At 33.4% G+C, this 18,371-nt stretch overlaps 1 protein-coding gene across 2 annotated transcripts; it reads right to left on the bottom strand.

The window, feature by feature from the left end:
• Positions 1-403: 403 nt before the first annotated feature.
• On the bottom strand, positions 404-13,070 carry LOC132729353 (ataxin-10-like). Of its 2 annotated transcripts, none has more exons than XM_060715121.1 (9): positions 12,920-13,070; positions 7,735-8,067; positions 7,198-7,365; positions 6,244-6,321; positions 4,896-5,160; positions 3,195-3,300; positions 2,279-2,454; positions 1,190-1,253; positions 404-689 (listed from the first exon to the last, which is right to left on the bottom strand). In XM_060715121.1, the coding sequence occupies exons 1-9, from the start codon at positions 12,955-12,957 to the stop codon at positions 508-510; spliced, it is 1,410 nt and encodes a 469-aa protein (XP_060571104.1). In that variant the 5' UTR covers positions 12,958-13,070; the 3' UTR covers positions 404-507. The 2 variants fall into 2 exon arrangements, with proteins under 2 accessions (XP_060571104.1, XP_060571103.1); XM_060715120.1 differs by lacking the exon at positions 12,920-13,070 and adding an exon at positions 10,638-10,814.
• Positions 13,071-18,371: the final 5,301 nt, after the last annotated feature.

Below are 18,371 nucleotides of genomic sequence, written 5' to 3'. Positions count from 1 at the left end.
GATTTATGCGTGATTGAGTGAAGACTGGTCTGGTTTATGAGTGATGGAGTGAAGCTGGCCTGATTTATGGGAATGATTGAGTGAAGGCTGCCCTGGGTTTATTTTTGTCACTGTCAAGTTATTATCACAGCTAGCCTTTTGTTAACAATTCAAGAAAGCTGTCTCTCATTGTTGTAGATTTCCTTACATTTTTCAGAAGAATTTTGTCTCAAAAATTGTCATCCCGTAAGATAATATGTAAATATAAGAAATGTCTAGGTATTAGTCTTTCATTTTTTGTTTTATTAATAAAATTATTATTCCATAGAATCTATAACATTGATCAGAAATTCTGCACAACTTTGCCTTCTTGAAGATATTTCAAATTCTCTTTTCTTACTGCTAGTGCGTATTAGCAAAACATATTCTGTCTATTATCCAAACTTATGGAACATGCTTTCATATCATCAAAAGACAGAAATGTATTAAGCAGGTTTAAATACTAATCATATATCAAAATATAACAGTTCAATCCGTGTCTTTCTTTATAACAACTTTACGACCATCAGTTTCCGCTTTCAGTCCCCTCTCCTTCAATACTGCCTGGTTATTGTCAACGCCCTGTAACTTCAACTCAGCTATGTATTGCCGATTATCAGCATTCTGCTCCGTTAAATTATGTATAGCAAACACAGACCATTGTGTTATAACTGTATTTCTGTTAAGGATTAGTATTACCTTTTTTTAGTGTTCATACAAAAAATAACCCTGACCAAGACTCCTGAGAGTAGAAACGTTGGTTATCGTCATTAAATAAAACCTTAAAATTTATCCTGTGTTCATTGTTTGTTCCACTTTTATTAATTTTCTAAGTATAACTATTCATACGTAAAAGTTAAATTTTCAAACAAAAATTTACTGGTAGTTTTCACTATTAAAAAAACAACAATAAATTAACTTAATGTGAAGGGCATATATTATCTTACCCTGGTCTATTCTATTCAATGCTGTTGATATACATGTATATAAAGACTTTAAAAATGGAGCGCAATAGATATTAGTAACAGTAGTACTAGTTTTTGTTATGGTTAAATAGATCAAAAAAGAAATGTCCCAATTTTACTAAATCACCCAATGTTACTATAGCACTATAAATGGAAAAAACAAGTCAGTTGAAGTATTTACAGATAATTTTTTGGTGTAAGGATACAAGGATTTTTGCCATCAATGTTGGTCTGCTCTAAAATAAGGGGTATACCATCCAGTTCTCGGATCTGAAATGAAATTAATCTATACATTAATCATGACATCTAACCTCATCATTATAGATCTTTAAGCATACCAAAACAATAATCAAACATGAAAATTACAATATCTTTTTTTTCTATTTAATTAATTTATTATTATTGTTTTTTCTTAAGGCGCAATACAGTTTATTTTCCTCTAAAAGTTTTTTTACTTCTATAGTAGAGGCCATTTATAGGCTGCAACTCCTGAGGAAAAGTCTTTAAAATTATGCAGATATTTTATAAAAATTGAATTTACATCAATTTTTTTCTCCCCTTTCACAAAAATACCATGTTATCCCCCAACCCCCAATTAAAGAGTAGGGCCCCTTCTCCTATCTGTGAAAATAGCCCTGATGTATATCAAGGGCATCCAACTCATGCATTAATTTGAACTTAAATTGTACAATATTCATGTACACATACCTACATTGTAACATTCACATATAAACTAAATCAATTTTACAATTACATATTTTGTATAATTATGTTTTAAGAGTCTTTTGCAAAAGTATTCTTAACTTTTCGTTTCTCATGTTAAAAATATCAATGGGTACCTTATTAAAAAATCTCTGCATCCAACAAAAAAAGAAAAGAAAGAATTCATAGACAAAAATGGTTTCACAAAATCTTTTATTTTCCCCCATTCATTTTCACATCAGGATCTCATTTTATTTCCCCATATCTAAAATCAAGCTTCTAATCTATTCTTTATTATTTCTTTTAAAATAATTCATTTTTTTCCTTCAAATAAACATGTGTTATTTACAACAGTAAAAAAAGGCCATTACTCTGCAAAAAGGTAACTCAAAAGTAATGGGACCTGTGCCCATTATGTAAGATAATCACAGAGAACAAGTGTGTGAAATTAATTTTTTTCATCCATTCCCTTTAGTAGTTTTGGAGATACCAACTTAAACTTAACCATAGTATGCCAGCAACCCCAACATCAGAGTGAGTACAAAAGCTTTACCTATTCTTCAAAAAGTGAAGCTGAAAAACGACTAACATACCAAATTCTGGTTGACTTGGTGTTTGTATGCCATATTACCAAGCAGTCGGATCAAATCTCTCTTCAATCCATACACTGGGTGATCTGTATTTACCTCCCTTTGTTTTGACATTTTATCCACATTTGTAAACACATTGTCTCCTTGCTTACCAATCTCTTCTATACATTTCAGTAAGGCTAAAACAAGAAATTGAAAAATACTAAAATTAAGTAAAATTAAGGCAGCCTATACATCTGTTCAGTCCGGCCAGGCTCTCTGTTACTGACAGCTTAATTCAAACATTAAATAAAATCCCTCATATTCAAAATGTACAATTTCCAATTTAAAGCAGCGTTAGTTCATTACATTCTGCAGGGTAAGGGCTAAAATATTATGAATCATGGGGAAATTATTTAAACTCTCAAAGAAAAGCATCTATAAAAATCTAAAGGAAAATATTCAATAAATTCACTGATAATTGATTATAGGCTTCATAATGAGGAAAATACTGTTTTCTATTTATTTTATTTAAGGTTTCATGTCATTATCAAAGTCACATAACAACATTCCAGTTTGATTTCACCTGAATCATTTCAGACCAAAGGAAGTACATCCCTGCACGGTTTCACACTAAAGCAAGATGACTCTTGCATCATTTTAGATTATAGGAAGTTGACCCTTGCATCATTTTAGTGTAATGAAGGACTCAATATATATTTTCAGACCAAAGTATTTTAAAACATACAACAAAACACAATAAAGTTAGTGGAGCAGTACATATAAGTAAACAGAACTAACATCTCTTAGAAATTAAACTCATATCTGGAAGGAGAGAGTGGATATAAGTATGGAACCACTGTGGAAGCTGCATAAAGTTTCCAATTATTAACATTTAAAAAACATTGCATAGAACTTAGTTATCTTGTACAGTACTTACAAATGGCAGTTTTTAAAAGTTGTTCATTTTCCTGTAAGTAACCATACAAGCGATGATGAGAACTGGCAATACACAAACATTCTAATTCCTTTACTGTACACATTACCTAAAATACATCAAAATACACTAATTTACTAAACTTACATAAAATGCAAGTACCACTCTTGCACTTAAAACATTAACTTAATACAGCTAAATATATTTGTAAAAGTACCATCCTTTGACAGCAATGGACACAACAGGTCATAATTGCTGACTCTGGTTTATTTGAACCTGATTATGAGAGATAATGAAAAATTGCAACATCTCTCAAGTGCCATAGCACTAGATTAAGCTACAACACTGAAAGTATTACAATGTTTTATCCAAAATAATAAGTAAAATATAATACTGGCGGGCAACATGTGACATCCCGGCAGGATTTTAAAAAATCCCGATATTTCAACACTGATCCCGATTCCCGATATTACAGCTTGAATTCCCGATATTTAAAAAAAAAATCAACATAAAAAAAATCAAACACAGCACCTTTATCTAAAATGTAAACCGTGCCTCCGGGCATTGATTGTTATCTGTCCATATCCTAAATTATAGCCGATTAAATATTTAGTCGCTAATTGACAGCAAGGTGACGTAATAAACAGTTCCAATACCCAAAGTTATTCTCACATGTTTAACTTATCAAGTGTCGTGTGTCAGTCAATTGACCTCTTTTGTAATTTGGCAGTAGGTGTATTACACGCTACGTCATCAAAACTATACTGTATATTCGGCCCAACCTTTGATTTTCTTTGATTAGTGCCGCACTGATAAAGATAAAAGGTGAACAGAATCATTTAAAGTGGATCATTCAAAACCTGTTTCAGATGTCTAATTAACCTATTTTTAGTGAGTGGGTAATTTTTTGTTTTGTTTAGGAATTACACAATCATCGAGGCAAAAATGTGGATTTAATTAACGGAACGATTCTTGCATTTATTTTGAGTCTTCTACTTATGTTACGTTATTTAACTGTCATAGTCTTATGTTCATGAATAGTTGTTGCACGTTTTCAAATAGCTTGTGTTTAATTATTGAATGACTGAAAAGACATATAATTCTTCAAACTGAAAATAATGAAATGTGAAAATGTGACTGTTTTAGAAATAGCCTGTATGACTACACTTATTTATTTATCTATTTATTCATTTTTTTTTGTGAAATAAATTAATATTGATCAACAAAAAAATCATAAAAAATATAATCATTTAATGATTTTGAGGGTAATATAGATTCTTTGAACCAAATGTGCCAAACACGCATTGAAATTCAAGTCGATAAAAAAAATCCAGTTTTGAGCCTCAAAATCCAGCTGAAAATCCAGATTTGGCCCATTTCATTTGTCACATGTATGTTAACTGCTCAAAAGAAAATTCTAACTTCAAGTAAATCATAACCATTTTAAAGATGGAGTTTTGTAACATCATTGAACTGCTTTGAATTTGAAGCTGTCCATAGTCACTTTAATTGGTTTTGATTCCAAAGTAAAATTTAAATTTAAATAGAATGTGACTGGATGAAAGTTCTCCGTGTCCTGACTTTAAACTGTTGGCCTCTGCAAGTCATAAATACCACTACTCACATAGCAGTCAAATAAACAAGCTAAAACAAATTTATGCTATGTAAAAAACAATAAATTGTTTAAATAGAAACTTCACTTACCTGTAAATGATTTGAGGTGTCTGTGGTCAATGATGAAATGAGATGTGACTGGAGTATAAAGTCTGCTGCAATATAGTGTATGTTACTAACTGCTGGTATATCAAAATTCTGATCTGTATCAATGTCACTAGACAGAACATTGTCAGCAGATGCAACATTGTCAGCAACTGACACATTGTCAGCAGATGTAACATTATCAGCAGTCACCATGTTGTCCTCAGGTAATCTCTGTAAAGTGTTTATCAGAACCTCTGATATCAAAATCCTGAAGAAACAAAAAACAAATATTGATATTTGATGCAGCTTCCCAAATAGTTTATCACATAACCATGCCACTTTTGCGTCTCCGTAAAAACGGAATTATATATTTTGACGTTATACAAACAAAGCATAAGACGTGCTGAATGTTACCATTACACTATAGGCATGTCAATTACCAAAAAGGATTATTTCCACTGGAAACAGTTTTTTTGTCGGTTATGTGATAAAAAGAAAATTATATTTGCATAGATTCATTACTTAATTTATTGAACTCATTGAATGAAATTATATTATGCTTGCCAGAGGCTCGCATAATATAATTTAATACAATTTGTCCAATATATTCAATATTCAATCTACATTCATTTAATATCCTCTATCTATGCATTATTTCAATCAGCTTAAGATATATTCAGTTAGAATTTCCAAGATTTCAATAAATTTCTACAATAAAAATATTTTACCTAAAGATGAGCATAGTATATCCTTAAGCGGGCATCTGATTTGAACCAAAAAACTTCCATTTTATTATCTAGGTGGATAGCTTAACCAAATGAAAGAATTCAAAGCCCCTTGTCGGATTTGAACCTCCATTAGTTAGGGGCAAGTGATTTACAGTCAGCTACTTTCACTGCTAGGCCCTTTGCGACAAATTTAGGTAACATATAGGAATTTTGATAAATCATACACATTGTAAGTTTCAGTAATATCATTTTATTTATATAAATATAATGTAGCCGATAACAGTGAAGTTCACTAAATCCATCACTACTAAAAACTGAGTACATTTCAAAATAATTTCATTGTATTTGATATCTAGAAATGTGTTCACAGGACACAATTGCCCCCACCTTTCACTGATCTGTCAGTCTACCAACAGACACAGTGACATTTAGACTGATGAACAAGGGCCAATCTACTTGACATGCCCCCACCTCCCCACAACCACAGTTATGGGGAATAACAATGAACATTTTGAAACATTCTAAAACAACTAAAATAATCTATAAAATCCATTGTTTAAAATTCTCACTTTAATTATCAATACATCTGCTATCATTATAAGATAATATAATGAAAAGCAAACCTTGTTTGTATTGACATTTCACTGAATAACTTCTCACAGAAACCTGGAATCCTGAGACAGTCCTCTGTCACTAGTAAACTGTAAAATATATCATATCTATGCAAGTCTAATTTTACATTTATTGTTTTTTTAATTTAAATGACATATTTAAACAACACATGAAACATTACTTCCATCTGAAGACAGTATTATTGTCCAGGGAAAAATAGTTATGGGTCCATCAAGCTACCTTCCTTTTCACATGTAACTGCCAACCCAAGATTTTTAATTGATTTTCTGGTTTTATATGTAACAGTAGGACAGTGCACTCAACTACTCTCGGGGATTAATAGTCAAACAAGACCCTGGATAATAAAGAAATCAAAATTAAAACGGAAGATTTCATTTGAAGTAAATGACATAGATATGAGTCTTGGTCAATGACAATTTTTTTTTCAAAGTTCACTATGAGCTAGGAATCATTCAAAATTCATGTCAGAGTTCACTGAGTAATGGGCCTTGGATAGTGACTATTGAAGCTTTGTAGCTTTAAAGATTGATGATACATGCAAAACTTTTAAAGCAAGATTTTCTTTTAATTCAAAAGGGATATTATCCAAATAAAATCCATGCTAGAGTTATGTGCCTATAATGATCACATATACATGTGTACAGTTACAAGCAAATAACTATCTTTTATTGTTGAAATATGATGTACAAGAAGTTGAACAATTTAAACCAAAACCTGAAATGTTGTACCCCAATACAAACCACACTACCAAATCTGAAGGCTGCATACCAGGTTTTGTGGTGAAAGTCACTTTGACCTTGAACTTTGAACTACTGACAAAATTGGGATGCTCAATTATAATTTCAACTTACTCGTTTTGTGAATAATATGTTTGAGATAAATGGGATGCTAAGTTATAATGTTATAATAATAAAATATAATGAAAAGTAATACAGTCAACATACCCATTTTGTGAATCAGACTCGGTAGTAACTTGTATAGAAGTATGTAGTAATGACCACTGTGTGTCACCTAGCCCTGCTGCCATAACCGATGCTATATCTGTCAGTATAATGTGAACTACCATCAACACGTATTCTCTCAGCTTTATGTCCTCCAGTAGTAACAAACTCCTGTATAAGTTATCACAGAGATTAATCATTTATAGCAAAGGCAAACAAATATTTGATGTATGCAACAGAGTATATAGATGGCCTGAAGAAAAACAATCAATACTTTTGGTTTTCTAACTTAAAACATAAACAAGAAAAATGTCTCACACAGGACACAGATGCCCCACCAAATATTAAACAGTTTTGTCAGTCTCCAGATGGACAGAATGACATCAGGATGGATGGACAAGGGCACATTTGTACTATTTTGTATTAAAAATGAAATGTACGAAACATTACTTTTATCTAAGTCTATTTTTTGTTGAAAAAGAAATAAAACCATTTTCCCTTAACTTATTTGTATTTGCAAAGATATAATATTCATGTTACCTAAAAACATCACAAAACTTTCCCTGAATTTCAGTCTGATTAACCTTATTTCCAGAAGAATAATTTGCTAAAAACTGCACAGTGCATCTGAGGAGTAATATCAAGCCTTCAGATCTCCTGTTACACTGTAAACAATTTATCATCAAAGAGTGTGTAAGTTGTATGAATCTAGTGGAGTCATGTAAACGTGTCTGATTTTCGGAGCACAAAGCGCATACATTTCTACACAATCTGTAACAGTTGGTTACACATTCACATATGTCTTCAGTCAGTTGTTGCGATAAATCAACAAGACTCTCCATATCTGATATAAATGTCCCCTCCAGTCTCACTCTGAAAATATAGTTAAGATAAAATATCAATATGAATAGCTTGTTAAAAAGATTGTATATTTGAAGTAACTATTGACACTTGGCCGTTCAAACTGACAATCACAACTAAGGGTTCAAATAACATTTTCAACTTTACTCACATTTCCTGATAATTATATGTTGTTTTGATCAAATCAACAGGCTGGTCACATTGCCTGATCAGGCTTACAACATAAATGCTTATATGTCTTGAATAACAAAAGAAGATATTTCTTCTACACTTGCTTTCAAGAACTAGAACTCCACAAGTCGGATGTGTCACTGTGTGAACAGTATAGTGGTAACTTAAGCATTTTCTTCTTAAATATAGGTTATTTATAAACACCACTCTTACAATGTCCATGTACCTTGAACTTTAATGGCATTTGAACTAATTGTAACAATATTACATCAGGATTGATGTAGCTTGAATTTATTGTGTAGGAAAAATGGCCTGGACAAAAATAAAGTATAATAATTAACAAAGGGCAACAACTTTACAATCATGAAGTACAGAGTACCGGTTCTTGTGCACTGCTATTCTTGTCAATGAGATGTATCATCCTATGAAGATTCTCAAGTCCATAGCTTTTATAGTTTAGGTGAAATGGCCGGGACATTATAATTAACAAAGGGCAATAACTATAAAATCATAAGTCAATAACTCAAAAATAAGAAGTGCAGAGAACCAGTTTTGTGCACTGCACTTCTTCTTAATGAGATCTATCATCCTATATGGCACGGACAAAAATAAAGCATGAAAATTAACAAAGGGCAATTACTCCAAAACTAAAACGTGCAGAGTACTGTTTTTTATGCACTGCACTTCTTCTCAATGAGATTTATCATCCTGTTTAGTTTCAAGTCCATACCTTTTATAGTTTTGGAAAAATGGCTCGGACAAAAATGAAGTATAAAAATTAACAAGGGCAATAACTCAAAAAAAAATCAAGGCGACACAAAAATGACACACAAAGACACATTGAAATTAAAATATCTCGATTGAATCTAGATTTGTAAGACTTATTTTCTTTTTTCCGATTTTATTGACATGTCAATATTCAAAGTCAATAAAAAGTGTGTTTTAATGCAATGTTTAAAATAAAAGTGGACTTTGTTTTTAAATGCTCCAAGTAAGTGTGCCAATATCATTTATCTATATATTTATGGCTAATATTCTTTTCCTGGTAGACATGCTTGGACAATTCTTTTACAATGAATACATAAAACATAAAAGAAAATCATTATGCATTATATGCATACCGCCACGACTTCAAAAACTTATATAAAAAGAAAATATTTCTATAAGAACCAAAAGTTTTCAATTCGTTTTTGTTTCATATATGTAAATCTTAAAAAATATAGCAAATGTGAAAGAAATATCTTCATTGCCTTTTGAGAAATTTTAATATTTATGAACAACATTTTAAGCCTGATCGGGCAATGTGACCAGCTTGTCTTAATATTTTCATCTGCAAGACCAACAGATTTTACAATCTGATATTACATAAATGAGGCACTAACAAAGTTCTATGCTCCTGCGTTTATGAATAAATTATGCAAATGAGCCAGGTTGAGCCGCCATGTTGGAGTTTCGGTAAGCGTGTTGGAAATTGCTACCTGTTCGTTTTGAAAGCTCGTCCTAGTTTCCTTGAATGTAGGAAAACTTGGTTTTGTTTGATTGCATATTGAATGATAGGTATTACAAAATAAATATAATGAAAATCGATCAATCAATTATTGTATACGAGCGTTATAAAGTCAATTTAATTTGTCAGAATAATAAGGTTCTGTTGCAGGGTATCGGTAAAAGACTGCTTTTTTCCCCCGTTTTTGAAATTTATTTTCCCCGTTTTTGAAATTTATTTGAACACGGAGACAATTTTTCTCAAACAGGTTTATGAATATACTTTACGTTGCAGCAGAGTTTACCGTGTGTCCATTCCTTATTTAAATTGTCTAAGAAGTTAAATCTGTTTGTTTACATGTAAATGTGTACCGTCATTTTGACCGACTGGAATAAAAACTACTATGACGGTGATAATACCGGATATGTAATGAAAATTACGCCGTGTAGTGCAAAGTTTTGGACATTGCAATTAAAATTAACGCTTACGTTGATTCAAACTGTTCCTTGTTAGCAAAATTGAAACCGAAAGTAGTGGTTGTTCTAGAATTTAATCGAATAAAATGGGTGGGATTTAATCACCGCGCATGCCCTGTGCGAACGTATTGTTTACATCCGGTCGTAGCATAGGGTAAGAGTGCAAACTTTGTTAGTGTGAGGGCGACCATCTTCTTCGGAAACCCCACATTTTGTTGATCTAAAAAAAACAACCCTATATGTGACCAGCTCTATAATCTACTATAAATTGACAAATTAAAAAGCAAATATGAGTTATGACACTAAGAATTAAATGTGAGACTTTTTATATAAAAAACATAAATGTTTGCTTTTTCAATAAAGGAGATAGGCCGATATGTCGTCTTGGGTACGAATTGGTTTGGTGTCGAAACATCTCGAGGCCGTCCAATTTCATATTATTTGCTTACCCTTCCATGTCAGCTGTTTTGACCCGTAGCAAGTTCGTCAATATATGATTAAGTTTGCTCATTTGTTTATAATCTGATTTTAATGACATGCAATCATGAAACTCGGCGAAATAGTTTTCAACACAACTTTCTTTCATGGAAGCTGCCATTTTGAACATATGACGCAACAATACGTCACCATACAGTTGAACTGACAATCGCAACTACTCGGCCCTTTCCGTCAGTTTTCGGCTAAGGACCTCGAACGCGGTATTTCGGTCTAACCTACGCTAAGAAACTAAACATGTAAACAAATAGTAATTTAATGCTGGGAGTTGTTGACAAGTTTATTTCCAATATATGTAGTAAAAGTCCACCTAAAATAAGTGAATTCATAGGTACAAAAGCAAACAATACATTATTTATTGAGTGGCACCCCTCAAATCAGAAGGTCAAACATTTACTGATCCGGTTGCAAAAGCAGATATCCTTAACTCCCAGTTTGAGTCTGTCTTCTCTCGGCCTCAGCCCCTTAGCTTATCCCAGGCTTGCAAACAGAAGCTTATTCCAAAACACCACCCATCTATGCCAGAAGTATCTATATCGGAAGATGGTGTGAAGAAACTTTTAAAAGACCTAAACCCAAATAAAGCTTCTGGTCCTGACCAAATATCCCCTAGGTTATTAAAAGAGCTCCATCAAGAGGTTACTCCCATACTGACCCACATCTTCCAGATCTCACTTAAAACAGGTATTGTCCCAGAAGACTGGAAGCATGCAATAATTGCCCCAGTTTACAAAAAAGGCCCAAAATGCAAACCCAGCAATTATAGACCAATCTCCCTCACATGCATAGCGTCCAAATTGATGGAGCACATCTTAGTGTCCAATATTATGTCCTTTTATGATAAACACAACATCCTTAGCCCCTATCAACATGGCTTCAGGTCAAAACGGAGTTGTGAGTCCCAGTTAGTAAGCTTCTCCCAGGAAATTCATGACAATCTTGAAAGTGGCCAACAAACTGATGTCATAGTCATGGATTTCAGTAAGGCATTTGATAAGGTGGACCATCAAAAACTTGTGAGTAAACTAGAAAGATTGGGTATAAGTTATGAGGTTACAAATTGGGTCCATTCCTTCCTTAAGTCACGCTCCCAGCAAGTTGTAGTTGAAGGTCAAAAATCAGGAATACTACCAGTTCTCTCAGGTGTCCCCCAAGGCTCGGTATTAGGTCCCTGCCTTTTCCTTTCTTACATAAATGACCTCCCAGATAGTGTCAAAGGTAAGGTTAGATTCTTTGCAGATGATACTGTTGTCTACCTAACCATCAGATCTAAACAAGATGCCCAAACCCTCCAAGATGACCTTCATGCTTTAGAAAAATGGGAAAAAGACTGGTCCATGGAGTTCAACCCTGACAAATGTGAAGTTCTCAGGATAACAAGAAAAACAAACCCTGTAATATTTCCTTATACCCTCCACAACATCCAACTAAACTCAACTCAAGAAGCAAAATACTTAGGAGTCACTATTAGTCAAGACCTTTCATGGACCAAAAATATAATCAACATCACATCTAAAGCAAATAACTCCCTCAGATTCATTAGAAAAAATGTTAAAACTCCAAATAAAAAGATAAAAGAAACTGTATATAAGACCTATGTTAGACCTCAGGTTGAATATTGCTCCATAGTTTGGCATCCTTGGCAGAAATACTTAATTTATAAGATAGAGCAAGTACAAAGATCAGCTGCTAGATACATTTTTAATGATTATGACTATACAAGTAGTGTCTCAAAAATGATAAATGATCTTAATTGGCAAACCCTTGAACAGCGTCGAAACATCAGTGCTGTAACCTACTTGTATAAAATCCAAAACAATATTGTTTTTGTTGACCACCAACACCTTACTCAAACAAGAAATCTGAACTACCTGATACCCTACTCGAGGACACAATATCATCAAAATTCTTTCTTTCCTAGGAGCATACGTCTTTGGAATAGCCTTCCCCTAACTGTTCAGTCTAGCCCCAGTTTAAACATCTTTACTGAGAGGCTTGACCCATTCTATAAATTCTAAACTGCACACTATGTCTTTTAAATTAATAGTCTTGTAGAACTTTTATTCTTTTAACTTTTTAATTTGCATATAAATAAATTCTTTTATTAACAGTTCCCTGACAACGCGCCTGCTAGTCATAATCAGAATTGATTGTTAAGCAGTATGATGTAGATGTAGATGTAGATGTTATATATTTATAATTATGGTTGTAGAAACCGAAAGTACAAAAAACCAACCTGTTGACATTTAGTCGGATTTGTTTAAAATTGAACATCAGTGGGCATATTTAAATTACAAATTGTTGTCAGACATATTTTCAGGCATAAAAGTACCGGAACAGACATTAGATGTCAAATATATACATTCGTTTTACATTATCTCTGTTTCTATTTACATCTGAAATCACGTGGTAGAACTACTTTCAAATCGTATTGTTTCCGAGGTTATAATAGATAATAGCCGAGGAATGTTGAACTGGGCAAGTTCCACTAAAAATCGAGTTTATTGGGACTGTCCGAATTTCATACATATTCGTCTACCCATATCTAAATTTCTCTAAGAATTTAAAATGATTTCTTCTTCTTCCGGGTAATGTGCTGGGCCCCTCTGGAGCATCGTCGCACAATTGTGACTATTTACATGAGTGAAGGGAACATCAAGTGCAGCTAAAAACAGGTTAAAAACACCATGCTCCAGAGTTACTCGTGCAGCGCACCCATCCTCGTCTTGAAGACCTCTAGGGACGGGGCTGTCATCACGACTTCTGGTAGGCTGTTCCAAAGTCGGATCCCAGAAGGAAAGAACGAATACTTGTATGAGTTGACACTGGTGAAGGGTTGTAGGTACCTGTTGGCATGGCCTCGGGTGTGTACTCCAGCAGGGATCAGTATGTGATGGGCTCGGATATCCACCAGGCTGTTAATGACTTTGTACATCATCACTGCTGTGGTTTGCTGACGGCGGGCTTCTAGAGTGTCCCAGCTTAGAGCTTCCATCATTGCAGTAACGCTGCTGGTGTAACGATAATCACCTGTGCAGAACCTGGCTGCTCTTCGTTGGCAGTTCTCGAGCTTACTGATGTTGGCCTTGGTGTTTGGGCCCCATACTGACGAAGCATACTCGAGCTGAGGTCTAATTAACATGTCGCCTTGATGTTCTGTGGAGTGTGGACAGTGTGATAAGTTTCTGCGTAGAAAGGCAGTGGTGGTGTTCGCCTTCTTTGCAGTAGCGTCAATATGGCTGTTCCAGGAAAGCGTATTGTCAAGTGTGACACCCAGATACTTTGCCTTGTTCGTCTGCTTGAGTGTTTGGCCATGGATGGCATAGGACCAAGTTATCACTTTCCGCTTGTTGGTAATGCGAATCATCTCACACTTGTCGGGATTAAACATCATCAACCAGTCTTGCTCCCACTCTTGTAGGCGGTCAAGATCCTGTTGTAGTGCAATGCTGTCTTCCTCAGAGCTGATGGTCCTATATAGTAGGCAGTCATCTGCGAAGAGGCGTGCTGTGGAGGAGACCCTGCCCGGCAAGTCGTTAATGTAGACTAGAAACAAGAGAGGCCCTAGGACTGTGCCTTGCTTGATTTTGATGCCATTATTTATTTATTTATTTATTTATTTATTTATTTATTTATTTACTGTACTTATCTATAATTTATTTATTTTGTGACATAACATATCACAGGTAGTAAACAAAGATAAATATAAAATATGTTGAAATCACAGATATATAATCTTATATTTAACTCCATGGTTGAAATTTAACAAAGAAAAAGAGTTTTCCCTAATATTATTTATGAATAAATTAAAAAAAAGACTGTCCATACAATCACAAATTAGTAGAACAGGTCGAATTACAATTTAAAAAGGCATTAATTGTGACGACATGTACATTTATCTTAAATTTAAAATTAATAGCATATTACAAGTTTTTTTGTGATTTAAGAATTAGCATACTGTAGTTAATATTTTTTTAGATGTATCTCATTAAAAATATCTTTTTCTTAAATTGCTTAATGTCACTTGTTTGCCGGCATATCTTTAGACACGTCAATGAATTTACTTTTATATTGCAATTAGTATATCATGTAGAGGATATTTGTTTGTTTTGTATGTTTGATCGAAATTTCTTGCATATCAGACAGGATTATCTACCGTTTACACCGTTGCTAGAAAAAAACCAATATGAGACAACTCGCGTGCTTTAAATACGCGCCTTTTATGAATGAATTGCGATCTTAGGATGACGTAATTTTACCGTTATGAATGAAGTTGTAAGTTCATAAGCTACTGTAAGAAAAAAATGCGTAATGAGAATATTTATAAGTTTCCATAATTTCTGTTCTGAAAATAATTGATGTGTAATATACAAGAAAAAGAACAAAACACTCGGTATACAGACAGGATCGAGTGTCTAGTTCTCTGATAACTGTTTAGCGGAAACTCCGCAGGGCCTCGTTACCGCCATAAACAGTTACCCTTGAGCTAGAAATTCCGGTCTGCAACGGCAGCCAGTGTAAGATTGTTATAATATTTCACTGAGCGGACACCAGATGCAATATTTTCACATACCCACAATCTAAGGAAACACATTTTTATTTATATATTATATCTATATTCACAGGCACAAGTATCGGACATGGGAAGAAAAAATATGAAGTTATTTTATCAATATGTTCATATTTTATCTTCCCAGGTTCGATAATCGTGCCTATGTCTATATTAATTTTATCGAATCTGCAAGACAAATAAATAACTTTTTTTCTAAATATACTTTATTTCGGCAGAAGTACAATGTATAATTACATAATAATAATAAGATATTTCTTATTATTCATTTACCTTAACAACATGCAAAGCAAAGTAAATACGTTATAGGCCTATATATTTTTGGAAAGTGGGCCGAGTTGACTCCTTTCAAAATGGCGTCCGGTCAGACTATTTCGACCTAAATAATAAATGATTTTTCGTTTGATTTGTGATGATATATTTATTTTCTCTATCAGAAGAAAGTAAAAATATAAACAACCGCAGTAATAAAATGTTTTATTTAGCTCGCTACTCCTTGTCAGACATGCTGTTTGATCACGTGACTTTTACCTCCCTATCGAGCTCTTCTGGTAGTACTTCCGTTTCACTAACCGAACCGGCTAAAAAACTGTAACCAATAGGCGCCAATACCAAACATAAATAAAGTTTGGCGTAGTCGAAATGGTTGTTAATCCAAAATACAAAGAATGGAATTGAGTAGTAATACAAAAGTGACCTCTGGCCTAACTGAAAAAAAACAACCAATGAGAAATTTAAGGCTGTTTTATGCATAATTAAAAGATTTTATTGTAAACAAAATGCTTCAAATAATAATTATTAATAGTATGTTTATGACTTTTTGTCCCGGAAACATAAAAACCTCTTAAACTGATGAATGATGATTCTAATCATTGAATGTGAAAAAAAGAAAGAAAAAAGAAAACCAATTGTAATTATAGTTGTTTTAAATAGGATAAAGAAAATCTAATTGGTTTAGGTTGTTTGATGAATAACGTTAATGTTAAATAAACCATAGATGTTAAACAATAATTATATGTCAATCCCCATTATCCAAATTAAAGTGCTCACTTTATGCTGCTGAGCAGTGGAATAGAAAAAATGGACAGTCTAAGAACGCCCAAGAGCGACAAGTTTGGAAATATGGCAGTCTCGATTTGATTTATGGCCAGCAGTGGTTCATGCCACCTACATTGTATTACCGGCATAAGCATTATACAACATGAAAACTTCAATTTTAAAACAGCCTTGATATAAAGTAATCTCAGAAAATATGCATATATAAATGTATATTTAAGATAATATTTCTTACTATGTTTGTATACGTACATGTACCTTTCCTGGTGGAACCTTGCCTGAATTGTTTACATTGCTTGCCATAAATCAACCTAACAAACTGTTATGTTGTATGGATGATAACAAGATTCAAACTATTCTACAATTTTTATAACCATTTAATACATGTTGTTAAGACCAGAGCTCAAGTGAGAAAAATGACCCAGGTATCAGAGAGGCATGATCATATATATAACATAGCATTAATGAATATCAAGTAAAGGGAAGTAATCCCATTAACTATACAACTAAACATGTAAAGAGTTATCTAATCTTGATATCATAACATCTCCCTTTGTTTGAAATTGAGAAGCTCATAAACATTTGTCCGCTATAAATGTCAATTTATTCAGAGAAAGCATTAAGCAATAAAAATAATGTCCATGTCAAGACTGACATCAATTAATGAATTTGAGATAAACACATTTAATTATTATGATAAATTTGTCCTAGAAAATGCTTTCATACTGTCAATATAAACTTTGTACTTTTTCTGTTTAAAGCACAATAAACACTACTATTTGTTCAATGTGTATATATACATTTATTTTACACAGACTGAATTATCTTTGGTTTAACCTGCCTCCCAGAACGAGTTACATAAGCTTCTGGATAAATGTTTGGCAGTTTGAGAGTATTTGTTGATGCAGGCGACTTTGAGTGATTAAAGGTCAGATTATCACTCTTGACACTGGCATACTGTGAGGTTAACTGGTGTGAAAGTTTATCATGGGAATCTGCTGTGTCTTGATTACTACAAATGGCCTGTGTAATTTGATTGTTATCAGTGTTTAATGGAGGGTCATTATCTTGGCAGGTATAATCCTTCATTAGATGTTGCCTGTTTCTGATATATTGACCACCATCAGGTGTTTCTACAGAATAGGAGCGATTGTCTAATTTTTCTTGAATGACAGCGGGATTCCAAGATTTTCCCTGCTGAATTCTAACATTTTCTCCTATGTTAAAATGGTTTAAGGGACCTTGAATGTTTATCATAATTTTTCTTTTGAATGCGTTTCTGTTTTTCAAGAAGTGACCTTATTGTCTGAAAATCTGTTGTTTTGGGTGTTAAATTCTTTTCAGACATAGGTATAAATGTCCTTATTTTTCTTCCCATTAAGATTTCAGTGGGAGAATAACCTATGCTTAGCGGGATAGCACGTAATTCTAAAATTGCTATCAAAGGGTCTGTCCCATCTTGCTTGCATTTTTGAGCAATGTTTTTACTTTCTTCACGCATTTTCATTCACTAAGGCCATTACTTTGGGGATATTGAGGTGATGACCTTACATGCTTTATGTCCCATTTAGTTGTGAATTCTTTAAATTCTTGTGATGTGTAATAACTAGCACCATCTGAAACTATTTTCTGGGGAATACCATGTCTTGAAAACCAAGTTCTCATTAACTTAATAATAGTGCTACTGTTTGTATTTTTAATCATGTCAACTTCAAAATAGTTGCTCATGTAGTCGCATACTAACAAGTAGTCTTGGTTATCTAATGTTAATACATCAGTACCTATTACCTGCCATGGGTATTTAGGGATTTCATGTGAAACCAAGGGTTCCTTTGAATTTGACCTTTGATGCTCTGCACATACAGAACACTGTTGCACTTTCTGCACTATGTCTTTGCTAATGTTTAGGCCAAAAACATAGAAATTTGTGCCCTGCGGAAGCTACGTTCCTGACCTGGGTGACCTTTATGTAGCAAATTTAACATTACAGATCTTAGACACTTAGGAATAATCAATCTTTGACCTTTGTAGATGATATTATCTAACAACAGTGAGTTCATCT

The sequence above is a fragment of the Ruditapes philippinarum genome, unplaced genomic scaffold, assembly GCF_026571515.1.
Source record: "Ruditapes philippinarum isolate M1 unplaced genomic scaffold, ASM2657151v2 ctg8679_1_1_1_1, whole genome shotgun sequence".
Lineage (NCBI taxonomy): Eukaryota > Metazoa > Mollusca > Bivalvia > Venerida > Veneridae > Ruditapes > Ruditapes philippinarum.
The sequence above is the reverse complement of the archived record's forward strand: the minus strand, read 5'-3'. Positions and strand labels throughout refer to the sequence as shown.

Coding starts and splice junctions, on each gene's coding strand:
- LOC132729353 (XM_060715120.1), bottom strand. CDS start 10,795: ATGTTCAAAATGGCAGCTTCCATGAAAGAAAGTTGTGTTGAAAACTAT. Junction 7,366..7,734: donor AAGTTTTGTGATGTTTTTAG/GTAACATGAATA, acceptor TAACTTATACAG/GAGTTTGTTACTACTGGAGG. Junction 2,455..3,194: donor ACTTTTAAAAACTGCCATTT/GTAAGTACTGTA, acceptor TTCTTGTTTTAG/CCTTACTGAAATGTATAGAA.